The sequence below is a fragment of the Leuciscus leuciscus genome, assembly GCF_965113295.1.
Source record: "Leuciscus leuciscus genome assembly, chromosome: 14".
NCBI classification, from domain to species: domain Eukaryota; kingdom Metazoa; phylum Chordata; class Actinopteri; order Cypriniformes; family Leuciscidae; genus Leuciscus; species Leuciscus leuciscus.
The window spans coordinates 14,292,953-14,320,403 of NC_138738.1; the positions used below are offsets into that span (position 1 = coordinate 14,292,953).

At 37.0% G+C, this 27,451-nt stretch overlaps 1 protein-coding gene across 1 annotated transcript; it reads left to right on the forward strand.

Moving 5' to 3' along the window:
* rgs16 (regulator of G protein signaling 16) lies at positions 1–26,970 on the forward strand. Its single transcript, XM_082190102.1, has 11 exons — positions 1–196; positions 6,649–6,699; positions 7,152–7,256; positions 7,363–7,424; positions 12,504–12,670; positions 14,981–15,169; positions 24,442–24,527; positions 24,737–24,817; positions 24,936–24,997; positions 25,325–25,491; positions 25,769–26,970. The coding sequence occupies exons 3-11, from the start codon at positions 7,156–7,158 to the stop codon at positions 26,009–26,011; spliced, it is 1,158 nt and encodes a 385-aa protein (XP_082046228.1). The 5' UTR covers positions 1–196; positions 6,649–6,699; positions 7,152–7,155; the 3' UTR covers positions 26,012–26,970.
* The last annotated feature ends 481 nt before the right edge of the window (positions 26,971–27,451 follow it).

The window sequence follows — 27,451 nt, forward strand, 5'->3', positions numbered from 1 at the left end:
TCTCTCTCTCTCTCTCTCTCTCCCGTTCATCGCTCCCTCACGCTTTCACACCGATGAACACGCTGTGTGATGATTGCTACATGTGGGCAACAGTAGATATCTCTACACAAGAACAGAGCCACGTTAAACCCATCGGATAAAGAAGCGTCTCCATCCTGAATCAAAGAGCTGCCATCAACGGCAGTGAACTGTAAAGGTAAAGGCTCCATATTCATATCACTGATCGATTGTTGCATAAGTTGCTGCTCACACTGGCTTTGTGTGTCTAGGATATTTGTCATAGCGCACAGTTCTCACCATCTGTCCTTCTGTCATGTCTTCTCTTGTGTAGGGAATTGGGTGCAACTAAGAAAAACAGATCATCTATTTGGCTTTCACATTGTAACATTTATAAATGATGGAAACTGCAGTTTGTGATATTTTTTAATTTTTTATGATGTTGCCAGTGTCTTTTTGTGGATGTTGTTTAAACGTGTTTCCATGAATGCTGATTTTTTTTGTATTATTACAACATACAGAAAAAACATAAAGAACATTCATTTTATTTGAGTTATACTGTATAATCAAATAATAATATGTCATATCAATTACTTAAATTACACCATTTTAATTTTCTGACATGCACAATGAAAACTGTTTGTTGAAGGGATTGGGCAGCTAATCCATCTCTCCAGCAGTAACTGTGAGGGCTTTGTAGGTTTGTAAATGTCAGCGAGGGGAAGTGACAGAGATGAGGAGAGACTTTGAAGCATCCACACTCACCACCCACTGCTCTTTTTAAGAAACACTGGAGATATGTTTCATTCTGCTGTACAGACTCAACAACAGCATCCATTCTCTGCATGGATGTTATAATCATTTACATTTTACATTGAATCATTTAGCAAACATTTATCAATCGTTGAAATGGTGAAACTGTAGTTAAAAAGCACAATGCACATACATATGTAAGAGACTTGTAACTTTATGTGGGATGTTTATCAATTCCAATGGGAATTTTCTTAGCAGAAACACTTGAGGTATGGATAACTAATCTAACTAAACTAATGCATGTTATTATAATATGTTATTATAATAGCATGCATCAATGACATATTGGCATTCATTAATTAACTCTTTCCCTACCAGCGTTTTTTTATTATTTTTTTTAAGTTGCCAGCCACAGCCAGCATTTTTATCATTATCATTTATCATTATCATTATCACAAAAAATTGTCATGGCCCCCAGAATATTTTGCTGTGAACAGGCAATATATCAATAGGCAATATATAGCCTCTGCTTTTAAACGGGGAACAAAAAAAAGAATAATGTTTTATTATAGCTTAAAGGTAGGGTAGGTAATCATTTTTCAAAAAAAAAAAACATTCCAAATTTGTTTAAACTGTCTTTATATACCAATACATAATTAAAATGTAAGTACTCTGAAAAAGAAAATATAAAAATCGAGTGACTGTAGACCTTTTAATCTGCAATAAACACAGCTCATTATTTCCATTCACTCCACCCCCTCCCTTCTGAGCTCCTTCCAAAGCCACGCCCCCAAAACACATGAACGCGCGACGCCAAACGCTCAGGCTGGAACAAGACGCATTTATTACCTGAGACGAGTGGAGAGGAAGGAGCGCAGTACATACAGTGACATCATGTCAGAATCACATGTAATAAAATACCTAACTTTATCACTATGAATATAAACAAATAAGATTTATTTTAGTACTCACTATCAAGCTAGCATATCGATAATGGTAAAGTTTCATTCGGTAACGAGCTATATTTATAAGGCAAAACTAAAAACAGGTTGCATTGATACACGTTTTTCCATTACCATCAGTTACACTGTGATGAAGATGAATTTCGTGTAAGATTCATAACATATACGGTGTTTTGCATGTAAGAGTTTCCATGATGAAAACATTGTTGACTCTAATGAAGACTAACGTACACTCCGAGTCCGGAGACAAGTACCGCATCGTCGGCTCGAGGACAGGTCCGGGGTTGAGGGCGAAGCAGAGGAGGTCGTTCAAGAGTGCGGGCAGGGTCCGAGGAAGTAGTTTTTGCCTTGTTTGCCTTCGCTGACTGCATATGCAGGTGCTTTGAGCTGAATATTTCCGGGAACGGTGACATGTGATGAGTGCACGCAGGGCAGCGCGCGCAGTGGTGCTCGGGGCGGGCACGAGACATGAAGGCATCTGATTGGTTCTTTACATTCGCACCGAATGGCAGTGATTGGTCAGAGTTTTTACTGTCCTGCAGCTGCTACAGAGGTCTGATTTTTTTCATTCCTTTTTCTAAACACATAATGTATTGACTACTATCAGGATGGAAGGACCATTTCACCCAGTATAAAAAAAAGTGTTTCTGAACAGGATTACCTACCCTACCTTTAATGCATTTTTTTATTTTTTTTATCAATAGGCCTACTTGAATTTGGGTAAGTTTCATAAAGCAACATTTTGAGCAAAAAGCTGAGAAAAACACATTTTTTTGTCAAAGACTACATGCAGATCTGATTCAGAACGATGATCAAAACATACACTGTGTCCGAAATTGAATCCCTACCATATTGTATGCGAAAAATAGTACGCCAACAGAGTAGTATGTCCAAATTTATAGTATTTGAAAAACAGTAGGCGAAAAGTACCCGGATGACCTACTACTTCAGGCGAGATTCTGAAATGTACATACGACACTTTACTATCCCATGAGGCCACAGGAGACGATTTATGAATGGAAGTGAAGCGACATCACTGACGCTGGTAGGTCACATGATAATGACAACATGGCGGATGTAGTATGTCTGTTTTAGTTAATGCACTTTCAAATAGTTGAAAAATCGAAATAAATGTATTTTTTAATAAATTATCTTTTAGTAATTCCTTTTAATGGATGTTTAGTTTTCTTTATGTTAATAATTGATTATGCACAATCTAGTCCCACTTGATCTGCATACACAAAAAGCTTTGCAGATTTCCACAGAATTTATATACCTGTCACAGACAAAGTTTAACACCCCCCACCCTCACCCACACCATTTTTACATGTTCATTTGTTAAATATTTTGTTGAATTATATATATATATAAATATTCAACAGGAGTGTATCATTCTCATTTTATGAGAATGTTTAAATAATGTTTACAATGTTTAAATAATGTTGTCATTAATTTCCTTGAAAATAAGTGTAGAAAAAGCAGATGATATCATTTTTTATATAATGTTTTTAATGACTTAGTACCATCATTTATTATAAAGTTCTACGTATGTTGAACTAAATTTTGGGGTCTTTGGATTGGGCCTGTCAGCAAAGAGAGTAGGAATATATTAAAACCAGACAGTGGCATTTGAGAAAAAGTGTTCCTCATGTAATTGTGCTAATGCTTATTGTTGCTACCACATTCACACAATTGCAGTTCTATCCAATTTGTCTGAATTATGTCCCATTTCCCAGAATAACCACTATGTGCTAACCTTTTTCAAACAGATGTCTCTCTGTCCCAGATTTAATGAGACCTCACACCGATAAGGAGCACTTATTCTCAATTTTCTGCATAATGTGTACAACATCAAATCACATGAAATAATTTATCATAGAAAAGTCAAACAAGCCTGGCTATTTTGAAGATATCTAAATAAAGTAACGGTGACCTTAACTTCAGAGTTTTGTTGGACCGAATGTGATTTGAGGAGACAGTAGCCATCACGTTACACAGGTGAGGACCTCAAAGAGGAAAGGGCATTGACAAAAATAGAAAGGGAAAGAAACGTTGGCGGGCTGTAGCCAGGCATTACCTTGCAACTGTCATGGCAAAGTGTGAAGCAGGGTGTAAATGAAGGTAGTGTCTCTGGGGCACCGATGCACCTTTCTAAAACAGGAGCTAAACCCTCACTCCCACAAACCCCTAAGAGAAATGTTCTTTTAGTGGATTACAACATGCTGGAAAAAACCCCCAGCTTAGTTCAGCCTAAGGTGGTTAGGTCTATGTTTTTTTTTAGCACTTTTAAGATAATTGGTCTTGGAAACCAGCTTGGTCAGGCTGGGAGACCATAGTTTAAAGTGTTTTATCACAGCAACATTTACATTTAATCATTCAACAGATGCTTTCATCCTAAGAGACTTGACAAATGAGGAACATCACAAGCAATTTATTATACATGAGTCAACATATGTTGTCTGTAAGCATTGCTGGAGAATTTTTAAATATTTAAAATCTTAGGCACTCTAAAGGTTAAATATTCACCTTGTTTATTCCAGTACGTGGAAAGCAAAACTAATTTAAGGCTGGTAAAAGCAAGTACATTATTTTTTTAACATGGACGACCAAAGAGCTTGGAATTTAAAAATAGCAAGAGCGAGGGTTGAAGATCAGATGGCATAGCAAATTGATAGTGGGTAGAGGAGTCTCAGCGGGAAACCTGACATCTCACTGAGCTCCATCAGACAGTAACACTACAGGGACCTTCACATGTTCTACTGAGCATTAGGGTATGGGGCACTTTTCATGAGATCGTTTCAGTTATCTGTGAGGGAACCATCAAAATCAATCTGGCACTTTTCACGTTACTGATTTATCATTGATTAGCCCAAAATATTTTTTGAACTCTCATTAGAGTGTTAGAGTATTAGTAAATTGGTAAGGGTTAGGGTCAGAATAAGTTGACGTACTTGCAAAGTTCCTTGTCAGTAGAATGTCTGTTGGAGGAGGAGCATCGCAATAAAGCGACAGCAGATATTAAGCAGACAGTCTACTAATACTCTAATGAGACTTAGTTGACATGTAGTTGCAAAGTTACTTATAGTCAACAGAATGTTCACAAGGGACCATCAAAATAAAGTTTTATAATACATTATTGTCACAGCGTTGTATAGTAGCCTATGTTTGTGTAACTACAAAAACGCACATTTGTGAAAACGGTGATGTCATGGGCGTACGTATTACGTGTTTAGTTTATAGGCGCGTAGTGTTTCTTTACAAAGTGACATCGCCAACTACTGGCTTAGCATGCATAAGCCATGGTAACAAAGGAGAACTCAGGCAAAGACAGTAAAAATGAAACTACACAGAACAAAATATAATGAAACTAAACAAGGCATGATCGTGACAATTAGATTAGCCTATATTATATTATATTATATTATATTATATTATATTATATTATATTATATTATATTATATTATATTATATTTTATTATATTATAAGCTTTTAGTTTAACATTGTGATTATGCTGCCCTGCTATGAACTGCATTTCCAGCAGTGTATGCTTAACTAAACAGACTAAAATTCAGCATTTGGGAGTTTCTCTGCAACCCATTAACATTCCATTTGAAGTGAGACAGGACCCACAACTATGAAATGACTCAGCACAGAAACTCGGATTCCTACATCAAAGAGAAATTGAGAATATTAAATTCCGAGCACTCACAAAAACGGAAGGAGAATGTTAGCTATGTTTTTATTTCTTTGGGCATCTCATGGTGATTTTATAAGGGTGAAACATCAGAGTATATTTTATTTAGCTCCCTGTAGCTCCATTTGTGCTGCATGCATGGATAGAACATGAACTGGCTTCTCCCTGCCTAGATAGATTCGTCAGAGCATTTTATAAATAGCATGGCACGTGTTCTCATCCAGTGCAAGGAAATGAAGAATAAGCCTCAAGCATCCGGCGAATCACTAAAATATTCCAATCTTGAGAGAATTTTCGGATTGTTTGTCAGACTGCAATTAGAAATTCATAATTTCTGTGATGCTTTAGAAGGGACATATGGTTGAAACACAAGGGGGCTCATGTTATTTATTTATTTCACCCTGCTTGAAAAAGATATTCAGTAATGGAAGCACTATAAAATAATTCACTTTACTTTAGCGCATTTAGATATGATCCCTAAACTTTTTAACCTTTCAGTTGTAATTAGTCAAATGAAAAAAGATATGAAAACAGGGTTGAGAAATAATAATACATTATATGTCATTATTTCCTTTAACTTGCACTCCATTTAGCAATTATCAGAAACAGGAAAATATTCAATAAACAAAACAAAAATAAACAGAAATGTGATACTTGACACAAATGAAACTGCCTTTTATACCAAAGCTAACCATGCAAGCAGATTAAAATATACCTTGGAATATACCTCCTCTTTCATAATATCCGTGGTAGACATACCAGTGGCTTTTCCGATTCCCATTAAAGTGTACAATAACACAAAGTCCTGTTCTCATGTTTTTTTTTGTTTTTTTTATGCATGTTGGGAGGAATTACTCATGCCTATTTTCTGTGTCAGGAAATCACGATCCTTCAGAAAAAGAATTGGTCAATTTCATGCAGTGTTTCCAATTAAAAATAACTACATGTGAAAGCAATAGTTTGCATCAGCTTTGTGGATTGAAATGGTAAGAGAGTGAAATTTTATTTATTCACTTTTTGGAAATGTTCCTTTGGAAGAACTGAACGTGCCTGGGACTGCAGGTGCAATAACAAAAGCTAAATAACGTGAGTCTTGTGTTGGTCCAAATGTTTTATATTGCATCAAGGGAAAAGGTGGCATCTGGCATTCTAGTAATTGTGAGCCTTGGGAATAGTAATTAGAAAAATATGCTCACTGATGAGTAGTATATGTACGTTTAAATCTTTATCATTTTCACAGGCAAATCAACTCCTCGCTTGACTGGAAGAAATTGCATCGCAAGGACATTCAGTGAGTATCCATTTATCTTATAGTTTATCATGTAAGAGTTATTGTGAGTATCTCTCTTTCTCTCACTCTCGGCCCTGATTGATTCTTCTATGATGTAAATATACATACAGAATTTATGATAATGCCTTTTTTAGGGCCAGGTGCGCTGTTGAATTTCAATGATTCCCATTTTGAAAGAATATTCATGTTTACAATACAGTGAATCCACATCTCCAGATAATTAGTGAACATTGCAATGGTGTGTTGTATAATGCATCTGTGAGCATCAATGCAATCTAATCAGACGGGCTATTATGCACACCTGAGCTGTTGTCATTATTATCAGTAATTTGGTATGTTCTAAAAATAAATCATCACCGGTCTCTTATGAATACACTAATGTCATTGACAGCTGTTAATCTCTTGTTATTTAAGATTGCTTTTGTCTTTTTTCCTCTTCTCTTTTGTTTCAGGGCCATGAAAACTAGACTAGGGTGCCTGTCTAACAAATCAGACTCATGCAGCGATTTTTCAGAATTCCTGCCTCCCGCTCAGGAGAGGTCCACAAGATACTTGAAGTGAGTATCTTGTTGTTCCCTCAAGAAAAAAAATGGAAAATAGTTAATTAGCTGTCTCATAACTGTCTCATAACTGTACCTGATCATGTATCTTTGGCCGTCTCAGGTTATCCAATGATGAAGTGACCAGATGGGCAGATTCATTTGATGCTCTGCTGTCAAATAAATGTAAGTCACACTATTCATGCTAAAGTTTATGGGTCTGAATTATTGAGCTTATTTGCGTTATTCTTCAGTTGGGGCATTCGAAGTGTGCGCCCAGGAAGCCGCTTCTCAGACAGAGTGCGAATGCTGAATTGAGCTCTCTTTCAAGCCTTCTTACGCTTGAATGGACATATTCACACAAAATTACATCAAAAAGGCCGGTCTAGGCGAGCATCCTAGTAAACATAGTCTGTTATGTCTTAAGTGAACATAAACAGTTAAGAAATAAAACGCATATTTAACAGTATATTGGATCGTGCATCTCTTAAAGTGACATCAGCCTATAAACCTGCGGTCTTGTAATGTTAGTCAAACAAAAAAGACAAAAAAATAATAATTTACTGCTCTTGACTGAATAACTTTTGTAACTTTAATAAGGATTCATCTATATTTATTTTATACAGTGAAGACTATGCAGTGCTATTTTATATTTGATAATTCATTTTCTCTACCTGAAAATGTGAAAATTACTGTTAGACTTAGCTGAAAAACATGAAAAGCAGTGTTTATTGTATATGTTTGTTCTATTGTATTTGATTGTTGTTGTTCATAATTTTATTATTTGTTCTTATTTTATTATTCACAGTTTACTTGTCTTTAACAATACTTAAAATTGATATGAGTTAGGTTAGTAGTTTTTGGTGTCACAACCTTATTTGTTAAGGTTATGGGTCAAAAACAATGAAGACAATAACTAGGCATATTTTGTTTATCAATTACTTTTTTTGTGGTGGGGTCACAAGTATATATTCGAACCACTACTGGCCCAACCAGTAAAAATCCTTAGCGTTGAGCCCAGTTGTTCAACTTCTTGATAGTTTTTATTGTCGCAAAATGTAAAAAATATAACAATACTATCAACGAGCTCTACTCTACTCAATGCAATTATAAGGCATGAAGATAGTAAGATATTTTCTTATCTTAAGAAAATATTTTCTGTAAAGCTGCTTTAAAAAAGCTTTTCTGTGTTGTGAAAAGTGCTACTGTAAAAAAATAAAAAAATAATTCAACTTTAATTGACAAAGAAATTATAATCTATATTTAAGCAAATTATGTTTTGATATGTGTGTGCGTGCGTGCCTGTGTGTATTTTAACACTGTACACAGGGTCCGAAATTAATTTTTTGGCTCACCTGCCACGGGGACTGGTAGATGAAAAAATCCACCAGCCAAGCATATTTTTTACTGGCCAAAATAATAAACAGCCTTTTTTTTTGTCACATATAGCCTACATTCATTTTAGTACATTTAATTGAGATAATAAGGTAGGCCTATTATGTTGAATACAAACATTTAAAAAAATGTCCAGAGAAAAATTATAATAAAGTAACGTTAGGCCTATAATAAATAAAAAAAATCTATATATTGATCAGAATGAGAGAGATATATGAAATATTACTATCATTGGGATGAAAATGAATAAAAACATTTTTGTCAGTTTTGTTACCTGACTCATGTGGAAGGGAAGGCAGAACGTACTTGGTTACTTACGTAACCTCGGTTCCCTGAGAGATAAGGGAACGAGTATTGCGTTGCAACCGCTATAGGAAAACTCATTTTCTCGAGAAAAGAACGGCCATGGTGTGGAAAGCAGAAACGTTATGCACGATCCGCGAGTGCTGAAGACGTTCTGTACGGACTTTAGATTGGTGCGCGCCCTTTGCTCTCCAACTGCCAGCAGGACACAAATGGGCGGCGACCGCTTCTTCCAGTGCGGGAGCTTCACATATCATTTTTCCTCAGCGCCGTCAACAGATAGAGCGTTAACTGTACGTACACACCGCCGCCGACTTGAGCTGCAAAGAAGCTCTGGCCGCCCGTCAAGGACGCTTGTCAAAAAGTACGGGGAAGCTTGACGCTTTGGCCGGTCTGAATAGTGAATGCGCGCGCGCGGCCAGCTCTCTCTCTCTCTCTCTTTCTCTCTCTCTCTGCTCGTTCTAGAGGCAGAAGAGCGCGTGCGCGCTGAAAATTTCATATTTTGGTATAAACATTCATCCGCCAGTGTGGCGGATAGCCTTTTGAGATTTACTCGCCAAACGGAAAATCTACCCGCATTTGGCGCTTGGCGGGTGTTAATTTCGGACCCTGACTGTACACCAGCCACACTTCTCCAAATCATTCTTACAACAAATTGTCTTTTCAGTCTGTTGCATTTCTACAGGGATGTACTGTAATTCAGCCATGATATAGCCAAGTTCACTAGCAAGTTATGTAAGAAGCTTTCCATATTAAGTAAAGGGCGCCATTTCCCTGTGAGTCACACGTTTGGCTGTGACTTCTCTTGTCGATTGCACACAAAATGACAGGCCTTATTTCCTCAGGCTTAATTCGAGCATCAATTAGAGCAGTGTGTGTGTGTCTTTCCCTGAATCTCACAGCAATGACACCTCAGACGTGCCACAAATAGCCTCAGTGCTGTTAACAGGACATTTGTCCATGCTAAAGACTTCTAAAATCTATCAATAGTAGTATTTAGAAACAAGTCAGCAAACCATTTGCTAAAGCTGAGGTACCCCTAATGCTAGGTACTAAAATTCAGAACTCATCCCACATGCACAGTTATATCATGAACATTGATCAAATCATGCAACTTGTTGAGGAGAGTTGTGCTATTGCTTTTTTCCCTAAGTGATCATATATTAAATATTCACCTATTGGGAATTAAGGAGGGACCCAACCCATTTGGGTACAAGAATAAAGACTTGGTGATAGGTTATTTTCAACTTAAGCAACCAAGTGCCTAAACTGTGACATACAGTGCTGGTCAGAATGATTTCCCCCCTTGGTAAATATGATCAAAGATGGCTGTAAAAAATAAATCTGCATTGTTTATCCTTTTGATATTTTTATTTTTTTTAAATGCAAAAAATCTAACCTTTTATTGAAATAAAAGAATTGAAAGTGGGGGGGGAAATCACATTATGAAATAAATGTCTTTCTCCAAAACATATTGGGAACAATTATTTGCCCCCTTTTATTAAATACTTTTTGCAACCTCCTTTTTCCAAGATAACAGCTCTGAGTCTTCTCCTATAATGCCTGATGAGTTTGGAGAACACCTGATAAGAGATCAGAGACCATTTCTTCATACAGAATCTCTCCACCTTCAGATTCCCAGATCCATGTTGACGCTTCTTCTCTTCAGTTCAGCCCATTCATTTTCTATTCGGTTGTTAAGTCGTGACGTAACCACTCTCCGATAATACTCTTTCCGGGTCCAAAGTCCAGGTCCTCTCTACCTACCTACCGCTTTCGCTAGTGTTTTGGTTATTATTGAGTGTTTTTACAATGCCGCAGTGCTGTGTCCCGTGTCCCGAGCTAACTCACTTCAACCTCGTAAATCTTCTTTTTCATTGATGCCTGGACTCTACCCTTAATTATGTCACCTGAGTGATGAGCTACACTAACCACTCTGTTGGTGTTAAAGGAATTTAAACCCTTTTCGACCGCCAAGGGTGCCTCACTAAGAAGGACGTGATCGTAAATAAATGTACAGGTTCCACCATTGTTATTTCTGGACGAGAGGAGCGCTTGGACCCGGAAAAGGCTAAACGTCACGCGTGACGTCAGACTTAACAATCGGATAGGGTTTAGGTCAGGGGACTGGGATGGCCATTGCAGATGCTTGGTTTTGTGCTCAGTGACCCATTTTTGTTTTGATTTTGATGTTTGTTTTTGGATCACTGTCCTGTTGGAAGATCCAAACATGGCCCGCTATAAGATTTCTAGCAGAGGTTGTCAGGTCCCTGTATGAACCAAACCCATATTAAGTGTTTGCTGCCAAAAAGCTCTTTTTTGTTTGTTTGTTTCATCTGTCCATAGAATGTTTGAAAAGTAACTAACACAACTGGAACTTCAAACGGGACAGGTTCTATGGTCAGATGAAACAAAAAAAAATGCTTTTTTTTACAGCAAACACTTAATATGGGTTTGTGCACACAGGGATAAAAAAGTACCCCATGTGTAAAATGAAATACTTGTTGATGTTATGTATTTCAATGACCATTATGGCTGTGTCTTTCACTCACTTTCAATTAATTACCAGGGTATGCTGTGTAAAATCTCCCCTTCAGGTAGCGTGATCTGTAAAAAGCATTTCAGATATAAATGACTTCCTGTGTCTAACAGGATACATGTTCTGCGGAAAATCACTTTATAAAAAAAAACAATGGAGGCAACAAAGGAGAACATTTTGTTCGCTAGCCAACAGGAGAACATTTAGCCTCTGTACTGCCTCTTGATTGTCCTTTCATTGAATTTCCAGAGAAGCACTATTGTCTCATTTACCCACCCTGCTGTTTGTGTGGACTTTAACTGAGAAGTCCTCACACACAAAAAAGGATTCAGGGTAAAAATAAGCAAAAAAACAAAAAAACATATGATGATCATAAAATCACTAACATACATGTTTAATCCAACCAGGCTCTTTGGAAAAACATCCCTGTGGGGACATTTCTGCAGAATGATATTACGTTGCTTCTTGCACATTATGCAGCCCTTTCAAAGTGAAATGTGCAGTGAGTGATGCTAAAAGTGCATTCAGTTTTATCTGAAACAGATGAATGTTGGTGTATTCTCTCATTTTAAGCACATCACAAATATGACAAAGAAAAAAATTGCTTTTGCTTGGTGGCACGTCCTGATTATATGTGTTCCTGGGTCAACATATTTTGTTGATCCTGGAACAACATTACTGTCTCAAAATAATCCTATCCCTACCCCTAAACGTAACCCTACCCATACCCCTAAATGCTAGGTGAATAACCCTGATATATAAACACCTAACCATGCTTGTAAGCCTAAACTTGACATAAACTGTAAACTTGTCCCTCAAATCTTATTGGTAGATTGGAATGTTGTTCCAGGATCAACAAATATGTTGATCCAGGAACATGTTACACTTCTGCAGCTTGGTGTCATTGAGAAGAATTTCCTGTAGCCAGCATGGCCAAGATATGGCATATTAGACATGACAAAGATATATTGGTTTTAATATAGTAAGTAAGATGTGTATCCGTAATCGTATTCATCTTTATTTCATAGATGGTTTGGCAGCTTTCAGAACCTTCCTCAAAACAGAGTTCAGTGATGAAAATATCGAGTTCTGGTTGGCTTGTGAGGACTATAAAAAGATCAAATCCCCTGCTAAGATGATGTCTAAGGCCAGTAAGATCTTCAAGGAATTTATTGACATTCATGCACCCAGAGAGGTATGTTGACTCCCTCTATAAAACCATAGCAACTACACTTGAACAAACAGTATTTGTTTGAATCACCAAAGCTTTTCATGTTGTTGCTAAATAACGTAATTGCAAAGAGTATATTAAAACATTCCAATTTGTATGTACGCAATGTTTCCAGGGGCCTATACCATGAAGCCGGTTTAGGTGGCTAGCCAGGTATGTTTCAGTTTAGTTCGCGCCAACCCTGGGTTTTAGGCACCATGAAAGTGGTTTGGCTTTTAGCAGTGTTCATCGCCATAGTAAGGCTGGATCCCAAATGGCACACTCCGGCCTTGTGGACCTCCTTCGAGTTCACACATGGTGACGTCAGGAAGTGCAGACCTAAGGGGCGCTGGCCTCAAGTCCACAAGGGCACGCAAGAGTGTATTTTGGGACATGCTTGATGACATCATGCCACCGAAACTCCCCCCCTCATTTATCTGATTGGGCGTTCGCAATGATTCCTGGGTAGGTAACTCGTGTGAAGGGTGCTTCGCTGAAGTCCGCATCGAGGGCACAAAAAGAGCAAACTTCTGAGCGCTGAAATGCAGAATGGGACACCCTACGGACTCGTACACTAGGCGAGCACGCGCAATTTAAGGCCACAAGTCCACATGAAACGTGCCATTTGGGATCCAGCCTAACTTCCGCTCCACGGCTAACCTGGTCTGGGGCATGTTATGTTCCAGGTTAAAGGTTGGAAACCAAACTTGGACCAATCAGCGGTGAGAAAAGTGACACATGTCTGATGCGATAAAGTCACTTCACCTGTTTCTACTCCAAATTAACGGTCACTTCATAGCAAATGATTTTTAAAGACAAAATCTTCGGGCTTTTAGTAATGCTTATTTAGAATAATAATTTTGTATCATTTAGATATTATTTATGTAGGCTAATTATTACACCCTTCATCGATCACACATGGACAAGTTTAGTTTAATTATTATTTTGCACAGTTTAAATGAATAAATATTTAAAGGTAATATAAATACGCTTTAAAATCAATAAAGCTATAAAATGACTACATGTGAGCTTAAAAGTTAAATTATCTCAATACCTTTATCAGGTATATACCTTTATTCGGTTTTGTCAACTCGAAACTAATCCTGTAACCCAGAATTTGTTTAACTACCATCATGGTATAGGCCCCAGATGTAACAAGTATAATGCCCTGTTCTGTTGTTTTCATTGTGTTTTTGGTTCTGTCCTGTGACCTAGTTTTCCTCAGTCTGCTTAATTAGTTATCCCATTCACCTGTGCCTTCTCAATCACCTCGTTAATTATCTAATTTGCTCTGTGTACTTAAGCCTTCAGTTCTCCCTCGGTGTTTGTCTGTCTTTGTCAATGGTAACATGTGTGTGAAGTATATTCTGTGAAGGGTTGTTGGTAAAGATCCAGTTTCCCGTTCTTCATTGTCTTTGTGAGCTTTTATCAGCACGTTTTGTGACAGTGGGAAACAGGCATTCGTGTCTTATCCTGGCAGGCAGCATTGATGATACATATAACGTGTTATATATGTTGTTCTTTTGAACATTCTATTCAACAAAGAATCCACAATATTAAATGGTAAACACATTTGTTTTCAACACTTATCAAAATAAAAATAAAATAATAACATTAAAAAAGGAAATTAAATAATGTCAGAAGGATCATGTGACACTGAAGGCTGCAATGGCTGCAGAAAATGTTCATATATGGGACAGCGCTGTGCATATGCATATATATATATATATATATATATATATATATATATATATATAGACTTTTTAATTGCTTATTCAATGCACTTCCAAGTTTGAGATCTGTGCTATAAAGAGTTTTCCTCCCTCTGAGTTTGTTCTTTAGCACCACCTACGCTCACTTTAGTTGTTCCCTGGCTTCAAACCTGAAGATCATCTTCTTGTTCAGCATGACCTTCAGTTACATTGTGAATCACTGCTTGTTATTCGGGAAGCACAGTGCTGTCCTTAAGCGTCCTGATTGTCCGGGTCACAGAAAACACAAATAGCTTCAGTTTGGCTCCTTCAAGACGAGACGTATCTACCAAATGTAATAACCCTGCTCTCTTGGCTCAGACAGTGCACCAACAAATGTAATAAAAAATTTGACGGTGGAGAAGCGTGAACCATGATCATCAGAGACAGTGATAGATGTTTTTGTGTGAACTTAGATGACCATACCATTTATAGTCTATCTACTTTGGCTGTGCTTGGAAATGGTTTGTTTGATTCTATGGTGTTATCAAGAGTATTTGTACAGAATTTAATATTCTCTAACTCTTATACTGTATCTCTGAAGGTTAACATAGACCACAGGACCAGAGAGGAAACCAAACAGAGGCTTCTGGAGCCAACTTCCAACAGTCTCAATGAAGTCCAAGCTAAAGTGTACAGCCTCATGGAGAAAGACTCCTTTCCTCGATTTATAAGATCAAAGATCTATCAGGACTTACTGAACAGGACACAGATATACTGTCAGAGGAAATCTGTTTAAAAGTTAATGTCTATGAAAGATGTTATTTTGCTTGCCTGGTTAGATGATATTGAGATAATAAAGCAGACTTTAATTGTAATATATAGCATAGTCTGTGTGTTTACAAAATAATTAGATGAGAGTAATCAAATAAAAAAGGTTAAAAAAAACGAACTAGTTCCTTGCTAGTTTGTGCATCTTAAGTAAAACATGACCCTGTAATGTACTTCTTTTCCCAGTTCTATTTGAACTATATTCTCACCCTCTCAATTGATAGAATGGTCAATGTTTCTTCTGAATGCTGGCAAGGGTGTAAATGTAAATCAGTCTCTACATGGGTAATATGTAAAAGTAGAGTATGATAATTTATTTTTCTTAACTTCAGTGTAACTTGTGTACACATTAACACTACTGTATGTTTCGATAAGACAACCTAAGACATGCCTGCTGTGTTACTGCATGCAGCCTCGGCCTGTGGCATCTCTCATTGAATCCTTTCTCTTAAAATCTAAATCTAATTATACACACATACGCACACAAAATATTTTTTTTTTCTCTGAGAAAAAAACAAACAATTTCATAGTATATGGCATTATGTATTGTTTATCTTTGTTTACTTTGTTGATTATTAATTTATTTAAGTTTATTCTTTCAGATATAGATGTGCTAATGGTTTACAATGACATGTTCTCCAGTGATTGTACTAGATCAAGTAAAGCATGTCACTTCAATTACGGTGTTGGTGTGTTCTTTTTTGTGTCCCAATGCACTATTCTATGTTGTTTTGTAGCATTTTCACACTGAAAATTCTGGATGATGCACTTAATTGACACAAAATTCATACACCACAGTTGAGTATATAGTGCATAAGTACATAGTGTTCTCTCCATATATGTTTCTTTGCAGCCTTTAGCCACTGTCTACAATGAGCTGGATCTTTGTTTATTCTTGCACTCATACAAGTTGACAGAATTTTAACTACGGCTGCATTTAACTCCACTTTTAGACATACTACACTCGCAAACTTCCCTAAGCACTTCCCCTCGGGGGAATTCTCACCGCCATTTTGAAGTGCCTTCAACTTCATCAAGTGGATAAGGGAAGTTTATTTGGACAGACCCTCGACTCCTCAATTTTACGTGCATTCACACCATGTTGTAAGACCATAATTACGGGATTTCAACTTTCTGAGAGCTCTTACTTGTACCACGAGACCTCAGTACCACCTGACCGATGCAGATTCATTTATTCATCAATGGCTTAGGGTGTTCCATTTAAACCCATTGCACGGGTTCCGCTAGTAGTGTGCGCTCGTGCAACGTAAGCAATGATGTACATCCGACTTAAACGCAGCCTAAAAGTTTGCTAAGTAGTATTTCCTACTAAAGCAAGGCAGTATTTGACTCTGGTCAAGCCTATTTAATAGGAGCTTTATAGATGCAACATAACCAGTTTCCCTACTTATTTGGCAAAAAGGGAAGACTACAGCCCTTTTTCCCTGTTTTCTCCAGTCAGGTAACATAGACTAGAATATTTTTTTGTTTTTCTACCGCATAAGCAGACAAGTTTTATTGAGAGTTTATTGCCAGCGGTGAATTACCCCTTTAAGGTAACAATTACATGTTGCTACTTTTTACAGTATGGCAATAGAATACTCTACAATAAATAGGTACACATGACCACAGACAGATTGCAAATGTTATAAAAGCTCTTCAGCGCATAGATATGAAGCTCTTGGCTCATTTGGTTTCTTCCAGGGGCTATAGCCCAGATGGAATAATTAGATCTTCCACCCCTTCAGATCAGCGCTCCCTGAACTGTTTAAGACAGAGAGAACATCTGTTGGCCTGGGGCAAAGTTCTCCCTGGAGGCATCGTGAACATATTCTCGAGCCTCAGGCGCATGCCTCCATATCAAAGCTATGTGAAGACCCTGTTACCATGGGAGAAGGAGGGGAACCATTCGGGTGTGAGCTCAGGTTAATTACAGCCTAATCCTCTTTCTTTAAGAATTCCATTGTTCAAATTGGCAAAATGATCTTTCTAAAACTCATCATTACAGCTGAATGTATTGGGTGATGCTGAAGAAGGTGATGAAGAGAAGTGATGGCGTGTGCTTTCTCATGCAGCCTAGAATGGCAATATTTTGATCCTTGTTGTTTTTAATCTTTCTTGATCCTGAAACAACATTCCAATCAACCACTCAGATTTGGATTGGAAGTTTACAATTTATGTGAACTTTAGGCTTACAACCAGGGTTAGGTGCTTCTACATCAGTGTTGTTCACCTGGTTTGTTTTAGGGGTAAAGATATTTTTAGGATAACATTTTCGGACAGGAATGTTGTTCCAGGATAAATAAAATATGTTGACCCAGAAATGCATCTACCTCTGCAAATTCAGGATGTGCTTCTCACCAGATGAGCATCTGCGTGCATTGTCAAAAGAAAATGTGAAGCGATGTGACAAACTCAGCCGAATATCAGTGCATTGATGTTAACAAGAACTGTACACTTATATAAGAATAAGAACACATAAAAACAATAAAAATGGATATACTTTATAACCTCCAGATGACAGCAAATTTTGATTTGATGTTGTAAAAAATATATTAACATTTTTATTAATATTTGTTTATTTATTTGTTAGCAAAGCTAAATCCATCCATCAGTTGCTATAAGACTAATCATATTCTGTAATTGTTGTTAATGATAGGCCTAAAAAAAAACAGTAGTCTGATCATTTGTAATTTGCCTATGATAAATATGACTCAAATATTCTGTTGAATAGCTACAGTTACTAATTTCATCCACAAAATCTTTGGAATTATAATTTTAATTTTTAAGGTATTAGTATTGGCAATAGCCTTTTTAGGGTGATTCTATTTGAGGATTAAATATGTATATATATATATAAAAACCTGTGCCATTACTTAGTTATTTGTATATGTTTTTAATAAATTCACACTATTTTTTTATTAAAAATAATTATTTAAAGGCTATAGGGGGAAATAATGGTTATTTTTGCTTTGAGCTAACATTCATTCTTTGTTGAGCTGTTAATGTTAAAAATAGTTAATGTAAATGTCCATGGCTAGTATCAATATGACATTTTAAATATAAGATATAAGGTAACTAGCAATTTTATATTTAACAAACTATTAAATTTAACTGAGGTGTAAAATCTGAACTGGAGCTTTTCCTGACCCATAAATGTATGTAGACCAACAGCTGACATTTTCTGGTAATATCATATGTACTGAAATGAGGAGCAACTGAGCATGTAAGATCTTACATGGTTTCATTATTAAACTGTTCAAATACTATAAGTGTACTGTAAGTGTTTTGTGAATGTTAACCAATACTCAAGGTTTTCAAAACAGTAATGCCAGGAATCATCACAGGCCTGGCCTTTCCCGATATAAGCTGATGTAGGTGGATTCCCGGACAAAATCCCCACTCACCGAGTCTCAGGGCTAATTCATGACACCTTAGAAGCATTACTGCTGACAGGAACCTCAAGCGAGAGATTTGCACTGTGCCGCGAGTGTGTTGTCCCCCCACCCCCCACCCCTGTATTGCTAGGAAACTAATCGTAGCAGAACACGTGAGCTACAAATATTAGTGGGCTTTTATTCAAGGTTCTGAGTGGTCATAATAATATAATGGCAAATACAATTTGCATTGTGTATATAATATTTGTCTATTGTATAAACTTACCATTTAGCTTATAATCATAAATGAAGCATATTCTCATCTTTTCATTAAAAATGGCTTATAATAAATCCTGGGAAGATTGGACATATACTGTATTTCACGTATAATTACTGGAATTGTTTTACCTGTTTTGGTTTCAAGGAGTTCAAAGAGTTGTGTGTCTGATTTCTGTGAGCCTGGGTTCTCCCAAGGTTTTTTTTTTTTTTTTTTTTTTTTTTTTTCATTAGGTCACCTGATGGAGTTTTAGGACACCATTAGGTCACTTGATGGAGTTTTTCGGTTCCTTGCCACTGTTGCCTTTGGCTTGCTCAGTTGGGGATATTTTGGGGATATTTAATTTAATTTAATTTAATTTTATCAATCCATAAATTCCTCTTGAAACAAACTTTGTTGTATTATTTTAATTTAATACTGTGAAGCTGCTTTGATACAATCTGTATTGTGAAAAGCGCTATACAAATAAACTTGACTTGACTTGATTTCATTTGAGGATTGGACAAATGATTTGATTAGAATAAAAGATCCCCTTTACATTTTTGTAAAAAAAAAAAAAAAAAAGCATACTTTAATGATTTGATTAATACCACACAATTTGAATATTTATATATTTATATTTATTATATAAATATATATATATATATATATATAAACACAATTAAGCTTTTTGTAAACTCCTATAATAATAAAGCATCATTTGGAATATGATCATGAGTGGTGGAAAAATAATAAAAAATATGAAAAATTCAAAAACAACAAGTATCCTTTGTTCAAGGATGAATCGTTCTTATCCTGATAATTCTGTCATTTGGAGGACACAGAAGTCACGGTCTGAAGAAGAAAGCTTACAAAGGTTAAACATTTGGTCGCAGCTGCCTTTATGGCCTACTGGCCTATAAACCAGTCTCAAAACCCAAAAGAAATATGTGATGAATGTACTTTGATCATTGTGTCATGTGAAGACATCTCTTAAAGGTGAACTAAGTAACTTTTTTACCTTAACCGAACAGCTTCGGAGTCATTGGAATAGTTATATGACTTTTTTCGGGTTGAATGGTGGTCGTCTCGCACCCCCAAGCGCCTGTGAGCCGAAAAACCACCCTTGCAACTTTGAGTCGGCGGGCCGCCGGCCGCAGCGTCAGGAAGTATCGCGTGATATCAGGTCTCGCGATGTAACGAATTGCTTTACGGCAAAAAAATCTGCTAAAATTCTCTCATTATTGCGCATTGTTCGAACCCGAATGAAGAAGACGTTTTAAAGAATGTCCCATCTGCTTTGATGTCGTAGATCTACTAGCCTCTGGTATCTGAGAGTCACCAACGAGTTTTTCGACAGTGTTGTCAAATATCTATTCCGAAGCTGTAGGGGGAGCTCTATAGAGAAACCTGCGAGCAAAAAGCGAGAATACAGCGAAGAAATTCCCGAAACTGCATAGCCCTGCTTTAATTAAAGGTGCAGTAAGTGATTTCTAGAAAATGCTGTTGAAAGTGGATTGGACCGAGCACCACAACACACTTGTAGCCAATCAGCATTAGGGGGCGTATACACTCATGATGAGAGAGGAGATTGAGCAAGAGGAAGATTTGCAGAAAGACTGTAGATAGAGAGATGGCTGAGAGACATTACAAAAGAGAAAAGGTCATTATAAAAGAGAAAGGAAACACCCCGATTTTATGGTTCTTCCTTCCACTTTTGCACTGCATGTGTGTGCATTTTGGGGGCGGAGCAATGGAGGGAGAAGTGTGTTTGTTTGGGTTGATTTCAAATATCAACAGTGTTAAACAATGATTCTCAGATATTGCTTACTGCACCTTTAACATGAAAAAGTTAGCAGCACCCTGAGGTAAGATTGGTTGACTGTGTCATATAAGGTGCTTTCTCTCAAGTGCACCTTCTCCATCTCCTGTTCTCATTGTGCAGCAGTAGGACACCCTCTACTATCTCTATGAAGAGACCTATAGCAAAAGGGTTTCATCCTGCTTTACCCATGGGAACTTCTTTGTGGTGGTGTAATTGCCATTCTGCAAGGCATATTATCTGTAAGAAGGAAAAAGAAGCTGTGAACAACAAGCTTATTTTCCCCTCTGCATGTCTTCCACATCTCTGAAAAATTGCTTCCAGGCAGTGGGGTGAAAGTGAATGCCTTCTATCAAAGCAGACGCAGAGAACTCAAGGACAACTGATGCAGAAGTTCCCTTGTCCTCACTTAACCAGATGTTTGGTCTTTTATATCCTGAGTGTCATGTTGGGCGAGAGAAAGACCTTGATGTCTGACTACATCATAAGTTATTGATCCAAGTTGGGATTCCCTCAGGTACTATATCATTCTGGGATATTAAACCTAATCAAATGCTCCTCGTTCTGAGCACAGCTTGATCAAGTTAGGTACGGCTGTCATGATTCGGCTTGTGGATCAATGAAGTGAGGCGTTTAACTTTATTAGACTTTTGATGAAAACAGGAAATACTCTCTATAAACAACAAATATGTTCCAATTGTGATTGTTTCATGTAATATTATAGCAGTTTAGGACATGATATTCTGTAAGGTAGGCTACTTATGGAACTGGCTCCCAGATGATAATTTAATCAGCAAGTTACTAAAAATAACTAAAACATAATATTTCTGTCATGACAACTCTTGAGAGATTGGTATGGTAATATAGATTGGCATGGTAATGGATATGGCAATGTTAATGTATTTGGTCTTGGTGGAATAGATCTGCAAAGCTTGCTACAGAACAAGTACAGAGACTTGCTACTGCCAATACATTCACAGACATTGATATAAGCATGTAAGACAGGCTGCTCCTGCTACATATGTAACATACATGAAATAATCCCCCGTAGCAGATCTATGCAGGTGGAGCTGGGGAAGGTGGAGGGTTTCTGAAAGCACGCTGCAGACTGCAAACAGCAACACCCCGGTATTTATTTAAATGTTGAGCAGCAGCTGATGCTGATGCAACAGCCACCAATCAGCTGTGCCATATAGACTTTCATGCCAGAACCTGGTATTAATTTTATAAAAAGTATATATATTGCCTGATATTCCATGCAATATCGTGCAATGAGGTACTAAGGTAAGGCCATACAATCAAAAGGTTTACCCACCTGTAGTCTAACAAACATTATAACGGCCACAGAAAAGCCTTTGTAAATTGAGAATATTTTAAAGCAAGTGTCTGTCATGCCCATGTTCAGTGAGGTTCACCCTTGAAGCAGAGATCAGTATCATTTGATTCACAGTAGGGATGGGACGATTACCGGTTTCACTATAAACCACGATAAAATGTACTGACGGTTAGTATTATCGTAAAAATTTTAATTATCATTAAAACCGTGTTTGATTATCGCGATTTTAATAACTCACTGTAAATCCTGTCCAGCCAGCAACAGTCTGACGCAGCGCGCAATGTTGGTTTTTTTTTTATTCGAGAAGGAATGGCGGAAGGCAGTGGCCGTGCTCGGGAGATTTTTCCCTTTTAAGAGGACCAAATCTGAGGTGTGGTCATATTTTGGCATTTACAAAAGTCCTGAGTGAAACTTAATCGAGGATGCTCTCTACAATAGGGGAGAAACACTTCAAATCTGCCAGGGTCGTCTTGTGTGACCATCACCCACTGTTTATAGCGAACACAAGGCAACTTTGACTTCAATACCAAAACTACGTCTGGGAAATAATTGGGCACAAAATGTTGTTTTGAGTTGAAATATTGTATCTCAATCACTTGAAATAAACGTGAAGCTTCCGCGAAGAAAAGACTATCTACACTTATTACACCGATTTTTTTTTTTTATCACACAATTACGGGGACATATTGAAATGAGATTGTTTTAAATCTTACCTGTTTATAAATCCATTTTGTACAGCGTACAAAACAATCGTCCAAAAACGGAGACGCAAGACGGCAAGTTGTATTTGAATGAAATGAGAGAGCGCGTCCGTTGCGATACATGGATGTGCGCCGTTATGCGTTGCTATTGACGACGGTCATTATAAGGAAGGAAATGCCACAGAATATAATCTTGCTTAAAAAAGTGCATAGAGCTGCTGTTTTATTTGTTGTTTCTTTATTTTCAAATATTAAACTGTTTTTAGTGTGAGCATCAGTTCTTTTGGAACACTTTCATCTCGTTTTAACAAAACCGTGATAATATTGATAATCACGGTAATTTTGGTCACTATAATCGTGGTATGAAATTTTCATACCGTCCCATCCCTAATTCACAGATAATACTATGAAATGTATTATCACTGTCAGTTGTTTGTTGTGGAGTTCAGAGCTCTTTATTTACATGTAAGTATGTAAGAATTTTCATGTATTAATCGTTTTTTGTATTTGCAATGTGTGAACAGCTTGTAATGAAACTAAACAATCAAGACTATCCTAGGTTGTCTGTGAGGCTGATTTTATGTGAAGGGCTGGTTTCACCCAGAAATTTCAAAGGATGTGACAGTTATGTGCACTCCCGAGAACCTCTCTTCCCTTCAATGACACATGAAATGCTTATACAATATTCAGGATAATGCCAAAAGAACTATTCTGTACTGCAAAAGAAAAGGTATTAATTAAAGCTAAAGTTTCTTAGCTTACTTAACAAAATTTTAAGGCAGCCAGTTTACAAATTATTTTAAGTTGAATGAACTTCAGTGTCTCATAGCGAGATATAGTCTTATTCTCAAATATACTTTATAATCAAATAGTCACGACTCATCTGTCGACATGATGCCGGTGAATCGCAGAGCTGGTGCAAACCTATCTATATCGCTATGATCAGATGCTTTCTTAACTGCCTTTCTCACTGCTGTCCTTTTTGTTGTGTTTTTATTTATTGAGCGGAATCCAAGGATGTATCTCGTAAAAAAAAACCAGTTTGGCTCGAGGTCATGGTGCAAAGGACCCTAGGTGTATTTTACTCCGAACCATCCCTTTAAAGTATACAAAATATATTTGAAAAATTAAAAACATATTTATGTTGCCATACTGTATTCTTTAGTTCAGTCATTTAAAACTGTGCATGATAAAATAAAATAAAATATTTCCTGTGTTGCTAACTGAAAATAAAATTACTGAACAAGAGATTTGTGGCTTTTAAGACAAGACTTTTTAAGCCAACTGTATGTCCATAATCTTTCCCTGAGTGATTTGTCTATGTGATGAACATAATAAGAGACCATCAATATCATACAGGAAAATACATTTCTGGTAAGTGATGTACTGCACTACTCTCTCACCACTTTACCAACATCCCTGTAAGGATTCAGAGATGAGGACGATGTTTTTACTTACAGTATGCTTTTCAAATAATTATATTTCTGGAACAACGTGTGAGCAGCGCAAAAGGACACTAAAATGTCCTAAATTGGAGAACTTACATCAACCAGACATGTGAACATTTCCATCACTGTGGACTTTCCTGACTTTTCACTTACACAAATACACAGTACACAGTACATTAGTGTAGAGAGGACTGTATTATGATTGGCTGAGAGGAGAGATGACGCTCTGCTTCCTGCTCTATATAAGCTCCCTGTCCCCTCTCTACAGACACACTGCTGATAATTTTTTCTTAGAGACACTGCGCAATGGATGTTTATTTCCTCTCTGGCTTTACAATGTACAGAGGAATAACAGGGCTGCCAAACACTTGTCTGGAAAGGTATGTTGCTCATATTGCCATTTTTAAAGGTGTTGTGTGCTTTTTGTCTTAATAATTTAAGCATGCTAAATCATCTGAATGCTTAACAAACCTCTGCTCTTTTATATAATATCAGTGAGGTCTTTTTTTTTTAATCCTGTTGTAAGAATCGTATATATTACAAAAGTGTGCATGTGCTGTGTATTAAATAAATGTTTTTTTAACATCAGGGCCAAACGATTAAAGGCATGCGTAGGTGGATTTCTGCAGAGACAAGACTTGAGCAGCCTATGCAGATATAGAAAACCGAGGTAAGCACAGTTATTGAATGCACTGGCTCCGCCTTATTTCATAACATGTTCCTTTTTGCATGATAAAGAGTGTATAGTCTCCTAATGTTTCTCTTCTGATTGGCTGGCGTCTTTGCAGGTTGACCTTGGAGGAATGTCTGATGTGGAAAGTGTCTTTTGAGAAGCTCCTGTCCAGCAAACGTAGGTTCACATTGTGTATAGTTAAAGATGAAACAAGTTAAAATGAAAGAGTTAAAGCAAATTATTATGATTAAATGGCACAAATATGATATAGAAAAATTATGGAATCAAGTAAAAAGCAGCCTCGTGACATATAACAATATAACATAAAAAAGACTCGATAAGGCTATGGTCAGGCTATTTCCATTAGGCTATGGTTTAAAATTAGAAGATAGAAATGGGACTGCTGTGCACAGATGTGACTGGCTGCGTGGGGGGCTTTAATCTGATAAGACACGTTACACAACTGATCCTTTCTCTCTAACCCCATTTTTCTCCCTCTATCAGATGGACTATATGCCTTCCGATCTTTCCTGGTGTCTGAGTTTAGTGAAGAAAACATTGCTTTCTACCTGGCCTGTGAGGACTTCAAAAGCACAAAGTCTGCGGCTAAGATGCCATCCAAAGCAAAGAGGATCTACGAGGAGTTTATCGGAAGTGAAGCTCCTAGAGAGGTAAAGACATGAAATGAATCACCATATCCTGCAGTATCATTCCTAAACTAAAACCAATTTGGTGTAGAAACAATTTTCATTCAGAAATTGCAAGTTAATTTCACAATCCATAACAAAGAAATGACAAGTAACAGTTCAAGACTGAAATAGTATTTTCTTGTAAAACGTACTCCAGTAATATTTGTTTTATTTACAACTTTATTTACAACTTTTTTTTTTATTATTATTATATATTGTGGACTGTTGATGTTTAAATTCACTTCTCATTCACTTTCAGGTTAACATCGACTATGAGACTCGAGACATCACTCAAGCCAACTTGAAAAGCCCCACAGCGTCTTGTTTCGATATGGCCCAGTACCGCGTATATATTCTCATGGAAAAGGACTGTTACCCACGATTCCTCAGATCCGCTACCTACCGAAATCTAGTCAACCAGCTCAAGATGAAGAGCGCCAAGGCGAAAACCAAAAAAGCCATTGCGATCAGACCAGCACACGAAGAAGAAGAACCAAAATGAAAAACATAGGTACGTTTTGGCTCTACAAAAGATGGAAGCTCGGCAAGAAGTGAAAGGGACCGGTGCGGATCCTAAAAAAAAGGCTGCTTGAGGCAGTCGGAGTGCCATGAGATGAAGAGAACCATGTAATGGATTCAGAGTTCATCACTGCATTCCCAGACCCCATTTAATATTGTCCAAAAGAGGGAACAACAGAGCCACTGGTGTAGAGAGTTGCATCTGCACGTATTCGGCACAAAAGATATGCCGATGGACTCTACCGATGTATGCATATAGCATACTTTCAGCAAATTATGTTTATAGAATGGAGAAAAGTGTTTGATTGTTTAATGCATTCATTTACTTCATTTATTTATTTATCTTTTTTTATTTTACTACATTATTTTAATAGTCCACTAGACATAAGTAACTTTGCTACTACATGTCAACTAACTCTCATTAGAGTATTAGTAGACTGCTATCATTTTATTTTGATGGTCCCCCAACCGACGTTCTACTGACTTCAAGTAACTTTTTATTTATAACTTATTTTATTTAGTAACTTATTCTACTAACCTAAATCCTAACACCTGATCTATAACAGTCTACTAATAGTCTACTAATACTCTGAGAGTTAGTTGACATGTAGTTGCAAAGTCACTTATAGATAGTACAGTCTAAATTGGACTATCAAAATAAAGTATGATACAGTGGTGTATCTAAATTTGAAGAATAAAATAATATAATGAAAACCATCATGGAAAAAAAAAATGGTTTTAAAATGTTACAATAAAAAAAAAAGGTGATACCAGGGTAGCATAAGTGACAATCTGCCTGGACCGCTTTGAGGCTCAGCTTAAGAATGTTAAAAGTTGGTGTGCAACTATTTATTTTAAGTTATTTTTAGTTTTATAAATGTTTTTGTTACATAAATGTCCAATTCAAATTAATAAAATTTTGACTAAAGAAATAATGTGTTTTCTTTTTTTTGACTGAAAAAACCCCCCAGCTAGCATGGATATGAAACATATCTAAACAGCATGTTTGTTCTGACAAATAAAAAATGGCTGTTTTTATTCAATGTGTACAGAGTGAACATGTAAGGCCCCAGTGCGCAGATATATCACAGATGCTTCACTTTCACTATGAGGAAAACAGGCTTGTTATGCACATGACTGGCCAGACTGAGCCTGTGTTTCATATTTAACCATCGATGCCCACAAGCAACGAGCAGCCTGAAGTGTAGGTTTACACAGTTGCCAAGGCAACTGTTTGGGCCTGGTTGCAAAAGCTGTCCACATGATTCTCTCAGCTCAAGATTAAGCCACATCGTTCCTGCTGACAGTAATGAGAAAGTTCATCATCCAGTTAGAAAATCAAATACTGGAGTTCAGAAAGAGGAAATGCATTTGATAACAGCAGCCATAAAGATTTGTTAGCCTTTGTGTTTGCTAAGACGTG